General features: G+C 40.6%; 1 protein-coding gene across 1 annotated transcript; it reads right to left on the reverse strand.

Annotated features, from left to right (window-relative positions):
• Positions 1-4,850: 4,850 nt before the first annotated feature.
• Positions 4,851-6,994, reverse strand: LOC147919592 (12S seed storage protein CRA1-like). Its single transcript, XM_087505078.1, has 4 exons — positions 6,564-6,994; positions 6,162-6,448; positions 5,639-6,070; positions 4,851-5,403 (listed from the first exon to the last, which is right to left on the reverse strand). Exons 1-4 carry the CDS (start codon positions 6,844-6,846, stop codon positions 4,999-5,001), a joined length of 1,407 nt encoding a protein of 468 aa, XP_087361204.1. The 5' UTR covers positions 6,847-6,994; the 3' UTR covers positions 4,851-4,998.
• Positions 6,995-7,372: the final 378 nt, after the last annotated feature.

Raw genomic sequence — 7,372 nt, forward strand, 5'->3', positions numbered from 1 at the left:
AGAATAAAAATAAAATAAATAAAAATCAAAATCAAAAGAAAAAGAAAACCTACCAGTGGGTTGCCTCCCACTAAGCGCTTGTTTTCAGTCATTAGCTTGACTGTGTTGGAGCTCAGGCATCCGGAGGATCAGAACATGGCATTGAGGTCCTCTTCATCCAAGGTGGTTTATAAGCTTTAGGTGCATGAGGCTTGCCAAGGATGTGAGGAACAGGACCAGGGTGGGATTTAGGGATTGGTTTGCCTCTCTTATGTCCTGCAAAACCATCAACAGAAGAAACAAGCACTCTACGATAATCTCGTGGCTTGGTTAACTGCAAAACAGTTTTTCTCTCTTTGAAATTCTTGTTGATGATAGGAGGAGGATTAGGTGCAGAAGAGGTGTACCTTTGCCTTACCTGAGGACTCTGGAGGGTGGAATGGGAGACTTTCCGTTTGGGAACAGGTTTCTGTCTTGGAGCTTCAACTTTGGACAAGCTTTGTCTCGGATGTGGAGGGGTGTCGATCGACACCCTCTTGGTGGCATCGATCGACACTGAGCCTGATGCTCGTGTTGCAGAAACTTTTTCAACAGAAAAAGTCTGTCCATCAATAGTAGGAGCTCTCCTCAGTTTATCCATCTCAAAACTCATACTCAAACCATCCACATTCAGTGCTATGTGTCCCTTCTGCACATCTATGATGGCACCAGCTGTAGCCAAGAAAGATCTTCCTAAGATGAGAGGATCTTTAGGCTCTTGATCATACTTCAGCACCACAAAGTCAGTGGGAATCATTAAGTTGCCAACCTTAACTGGAATATCCTCTAAAACACCTTCAGGAGTTCTTCGGGAGCGATCAGCCAAGATAAGAGAAATCTGAGTTGGCTTGAATTTTGTCATCCCAAGTCTCACAGCAACAGAATGTGGCATCAAGTTGATGCTAGAGCCAAGGTCACAAAGTGAGTGAGAAAACCTTCCTGCTGAGATAGAGCAATCAAGAACAAAGCTTCCAGGATCTGGTAATTTCTTAGCAGTCCTACATTGAATGATTGCACTCACTTCCTTAGAGACAACCACCTCCTGCTTCTTCTCCTTCTTCCTCTGTGAAGGCTGGTTTAACAGAATTGCACTGACATCCTTAGTAAGCAGTGCTCCTTCTTCAGGGCTCAAACCATTGGATACCATTCTCTTTACATAGCGTTTTAGTGGTGGTGAAAGCTTCACTGCATCAATCAATGGCATCTCAATCATCACCTTGTCCATCATTGCCTTGCATCTAGCTTCCTCCATCTCCTGCTTAGACTTTCTTGGCTTGGGAAAAGGAACCTTAGGCTTGTAGACCCTTTCAGCAGCTGGAACCTGAGATTTCACAGCTTTTAGTTCCGTCTGAGATGAGTGTCGATCGATACCTAGGTGGTGTCGATCGACACCATCATCTGAAACCGAGAATTTTGTCGATTTTTCACCCAGCTCGGCAGAAGCAATTTCAACAGCATCTTCATCCCTCACAGATATGGCATTGCAAGCATGTCTGGGGTTTGACTCAGTTCTTGCTGGAAGATAATTCTCTTGCCGTTTTACAGACCCAGCAGTCTGTGCAACTTGAACCTCCAGCTTCTTAACATGAACATTTAATGCTTCTATCTTCCCATTCAGCTCAGTGTAGACATTGTCAATCTTTCCATTGAATGTCACTGTCAGATTCTCTTGTCCTTGTAGAAGCTGCTCAAGCATGGCCTCCATTCTACTCTCTGAAGAATTCTTAGGAGGTGGAGACTGATAAGATGAGTTCCCATATGTCTTTGTATAGCCATTGTTCTGTTGTTGCTGCTGATACTCTGGCTTGGAAGTGTAGCCTAAAGAGTTCCCACTGTAAGGCGTATTGCCTTGCTGAGTTCCAAACCGCTGTCCCTGATTCCCATACACATAGTTCACATCCTCCTCTTGGTGTCCTTGATCAGGTTCTGGCTCATATGTCTCAACCTCAGCAGAAAAATGAACAGATTTCTTACCCATAAGGAGATTATGCACTGAATCCAGCTTAGCATTAACAGAAGCTAACTGGTTTGAATCAAATCCTCCATGCAATCTCTTCCTTTCAGCATCTGCTCTCTTAGTACTATTGCTAGCAGCTAAATTCTCAATCAAAACTTCAGCATCTTCTGGAAATCTTGTCTTGAAGTTCCCATGACTTGCAGCATCCAAAGCTAACTGATACTTCCAGTCACACCCTCTGAAGAAGATACTCAACAGTTGTACCCTTGAAAAACCATGGTGTGGACAATCCCTCTGATAAGCTTTGAATCTCACCCAAGCTGCCTTGAAAGCTTCATCTGGTCTTTGCTTGAAAGTGGATAGCTTGACTCTCAACTCATCTGACATTGCATCATCATAGAAATGGTTTAGGAAAGCCACTTTGACTTGTTGCCAAGATGTCAAAGATCCAGCTGGCAACTGCTTCAACCACTGAGATGCCTCTCCTGCAAGTGAGTATGGGAAGAGCTTGCAGAATATGAAGTCCTCAGTCACTCCATTAGCCTTGATACTGGTCACAAGATCCTCAAAATGCTCAATATGGTCCAGAGGCTTCTCATTGGGCAAAGCAGAGAAAGGTCTCTGCCCAACTAGTTGAAAGTACGCAGGTTTCAACTCAAAATCATTCCTCTGAAAAGGGGGAGGAACAATAGCAGACCGGTTCTCATACACCAGATCAGCCCTATTGTAGTCAGCAATGGTCCTGATCAAGTCCCGGTTTTGCTCATGTCGTCGAACGGGGTTCTGTACGTGGTTGGCAGCTCCACGCACGTCTGCAGGTGGGTGTCGATCGATGCCACCTGGTTGGTGTCGATCGACACCAAGATCCGGATCATCAACGATACCAGCTTGCTGGTTCACGACAGCCTGCTCGTTGACAACAGGTTCAGGAATCACGTTTCCTTCTGCATCAAGCTTTTGGCCATGCTCATTGCGCAAGTGGCCCTCTTGATCCCTCAAAACACCAGCCTCATCACGCATCAGAATGATCGTATTAACCATCTTCAGAGATTTAGCTGCTTTTCTATTCTCACGCTCAAGTTTTCCCAACTCTTGGTTTGACAAATTCATAGTAGGACCAGATTTGTTGCTCCTTGTGTGAGGTCTAGGAGGCATGCACCTGAAACACGAAAGAGAAGAAAAACAAAAACGTGTAAGTAGAAAATAAAAAGAAAAATTTAGACGAAATTAAAAACTTAAATCTAATGGTAGAATCAGAGAGTCCCCGGCAACGGCGCCAAAATTTGATAAGCTCAAATTTACCCTCTAGAGCTACTCTCTCAAATTAAGAGGTCAATGCAGTACTTAGGGGTCGAATTCCACAAGGACTCAAGTCTACACAATAAATTATAGAGTTTTTCAATTATGCTAAACAAATTAAATTGAATTAAAATAAAAGCAATGCAAAATATTAAATAAAAGCTGTTGTAAATTCAGAAGATCAAAAAGCTAAGCCTAGGGAATTTCTCAGGAAATTATGAAATATTAAATCAAACAATAAATTAGGATTCAAACAATTAAGAACAGATCTAGAACTCTAAACACTTTTGTAAATTAAATCAGTTCTCACTGCAAATAATATCTAAATTTAAAACCAGAAAATCCAAATCTCTTTGTAAAATTCTAGGTAATAAATCAGCAATAAAATCAGGTTTAGATTGCTCACAAAATTATTAAATCAAATCTCCTTGCAAGAAATAATTTTGCTCATCAAAAGGTTTTATCAGGAAAATCAATTATATTCTCATATCAATTTATTTTCCTAGGGTATTAATTCTAGATGGTCAATCAAGGATTAATATGAAGAACAACCTAAGATGAAGATCTAGATAGATAAAGAATCCTAAATAAACAGATCTAATAATTCATAAAATCCCTGTGAAAAACCCTAAACCTAACAAGCAAATTACTCAGACATAATAAATGAAGAACAAGACATAATTCTGAATAATATGCAATTGAATTTAAAAGAGTAAGGAAGGAGTTCAAGAAATTCTTCTCTCAAAGCAGATCTCTCTCTCCAATAGCTCTCAAAAATCTCTCAGGGTTGCAGAAAAAATAAAACTTGGTAGAATAAAACTTAAGGGTTTTGAAAACCTAAAAACTATATATATATGTCCTAAAACACGTCAGGGACTACATTTTTTTAGCAAGTACATTTTTTTAGCAAGTACAACCACACTACCACAGCTTTGCCTTGTCTCGTCCCGAGTTGACTCGGATCGATTAGGTTTCCAATTGGATAAAATTCGAACTGGAAGTTTAACGATGACGCGAAATCGGTTAGTCTCTGGCGGGTTGAAGCTAGTAGATCGGAGGAGAAGCCAAATGGATTGGAGTTTTCGAAGATGTGAAATAGATCACGTCAAAATGGATGATATGTAGATCGGAACTGCTGCTAAATATATCTGTAGTCACCATCATCAGAGCTGACATCATCACATCACAGTTCCCCATCATCAAAGGGAGAAAGCCGAAGGAAGAAGAAAGCCATCGGGCTTCCTATTTCTTTCACATATTCAATAAATTAATTAAATAAATAATTTAATTTATTTGGTTTTAGTTTAAGTTTATTTCGGTTTAGTGAATCGTTTATTAGTTGGTTGAAAACAATATACCAAACAAAACCGATGTGTGTGGGTAATTAGATGAAAATTCTTATTCTATAGGGTAAATAGATTTTGAACTATGGACTAGAGGAGATATAGGTTGAGAACATTTTTTTAAGGGATATCTAGATCGAGGTTAAAGTTCGGGCTCTATCTGATAGTTTTCAGGGGGAAATAGCTCGTTTTCCCAAATTTAAACAGTGGTAAAATATAAAGAGACGATCGAGAAAAACAAAAAGAGATTTTATTCAGAAAAGGAGTTGCATTTTACAAGTAAAAACCTCGACAAAAACTAGTTACATTATTATTACTATTTAACTTCCTTTAACAGTAGAGCCGTAGAGGCTCACTGTTAAACGCCACATTTTTAAGCTCTTAAGCTGCAGCCACCCTTGGCCTTCCGTAGCTAGCTGGGCCGCTGCTGTGAGTCAAAGTAGTCTCGAGTGTGTTGAATTTGACCCTCTTTGCTTCTTCGTGTGAGATTTGGAACCCATTGGTTATGACCGCTAATGGTAAACCTCTCATGACTGAGGTTCGTCCAGCAAGAGTGTTGATTTGTGCGTTTGCGTTTGTTTTGAACTCGACCCACCGGAACTGGTCGCTTGTTGCGCGTTTCACCACCGAGAAACCCTGAGGTACGACAATAAGCTGTCCTTGAGAGACTTGTCCGTCGAACACTCTGTCACCGTTGTCGTTTACGATCTGTACTTGCGCTTCCCCATCTGTCACGTAAAGAACCGCGTTCGCGTTTGCATTCCACTGTGGAAGCACCATTGCATTCTACACGCAAACACGTTTGAAGAGTCATGTTTAAATGTAGAAATGGACATATAATTATAGCGAACGATACCTTAACTGAGACCAACCAAACCAAAATATTTTGAAACTCAATTAAACTGGTTATAGAGTTTCAAATAAACCGAACCGAACTTTTCAATATATCCATCCTCATTCATATGCATGCAAATGTTACTTGGTTTTTAGTTATATTATATAATATATATTTTTAACTTACTTGACTGATAGATCCACGGAGGGCTGAGAGACGGATGAAGCGAAGGATGGGGAGATCGTAACTGTTGAGAGTGCTGATGTAACCGAGCTGTGGCTTGTACACGTCAGCACGAGACGGGTCATCGAGGTTATCAACGGACCTGGCACTGCATATGGTCTCCTCTAAACCGTTACCTACTCTTTCTTCTTCCTCCTCCTGAGGTCTCTGTCCCCTCAAAGGTGGCCTAATGACACCGAATGGACCTTGTACTCGGACAATGTTTCCACGGTTGTCATCTTGGTTCTGAAGTTGTTGCGCTGTCTGAAGATCGATCTTCAAAGCTTGAGCAATAACCTCAGGTCCGAATCCACTGAAAATGTTCTTTTGTGGCTGTTGCTCTCGTCCATGTAGCCATACTTGGCCTTGTGGGTTGTTTCCGGCTAAGTAAAATGGCTTCATAACACACACCAAAAAAAGCACATCACTTTTTTGTTATTTTGTGACTAGATAATGATATATTTTTGAGGTTTTGGTTTATATGTACCCTTGGGTTGCGGTCGAGCTGGTTCTGGTGACTAGCTAGATCGAAGATGCTGACGATGACAAGTGGTTGCTGTCCGTCGTTGTAGAACCACTGTGCTACTCCGGGTGTTGTGGCAATGGTGTCACCGCTCCTTATGTGCTCCACTTTCTGGTGCATGTCATGGAACTTTTGGCTTTGACCTTCTTCACCCTGACCCTCGAACTGTCTGCCTTGGCGTGGTTGGAACACTGATGAGTCTTGGAATGTCTCGGCGCATCCGGGGATCACTTTTCCCATAAGACCTCTTCCTATATATAGTGCATTTTTGATCAAAATATGAATCCCTAACAATGTATTTGTTCTAAAGAGCATGGACCATAGAGTCACGAATTCGAGTCTCGAAATAGACAGAATCGTACGTACCTTGAGCCACGAAGGAGAGTTTCGCGGTGTTAACAAAAGAGGGCAAGTAGAGACCCTTAGACTCGATGACATAACGTGTGAAGGAGACGCCTGAGCATCGGAGCTGAGGAGCGTGGTGGTCCCACACCTCGATGCGACCAGCCTCACTCTTCAGTACGTGTGATGGCTCGAGCGCATTGAGCTGGTCGAGTTGGCACTCGTTTGGAAACTGCTGAGCTGTGGAGCCATGGAAAAATATCAAAAGTGTTAAGGAGAAAGAAAGAAGAGAAGAGACTCGAGCCATTTTTGTTTTTCTTTCCTACTTTTTGTGGTTTCTTACTTGCGTTATGTAAAGCTATTTATAGAATATTTATTTGAATTTTGTTTATTTAAAGTTATTGAAGGATAAATTGATTCTAACAAGAACCAGGTATATAGAATCGACTATGTACAGTTTACACACTTGAATTGCTACTTTTATGTCTTCACGCTGTAAAGAAAACATATTAATGAACAGACTCGACACATTTCATTTTGCATGGCTTATTTGTGTGCATGTTTCTTACACATCAGCTTTGAGATAGGCACGTAATCTTTATTTACTTATTTAGTAACAGGACAAATTTGTATTTATTTATGTATTTATTGTGTACAACTCTCAAGATGTATATAAACCATTTTTTGTAGATGCCATCATCCGTACGGATGGATATGCTATTTTGTCAACAAAATTATTAAAATTTGTTTATGTTATTTATTATCCATTAGCTATATATATAAACTGATTAGACCGTAATTATAAAGAGAATGATATTGAAGAAAGTATCAAA

This window comes from Camelina sativa, chromosome 20 (genome assembly GCF_030686135.1).
Source record: "Camelina sativa cultivar CO46 ecotype springtype chromosome 20, ASM3068613v1".
NCBI classification, from domain to species: domain Eukaryota; kingdom Viridiplantae; phylum Streptophyta; class Magnoliopsida; order Brassicales; family Brassicaceae; genus Camelina; species Camelina sativa.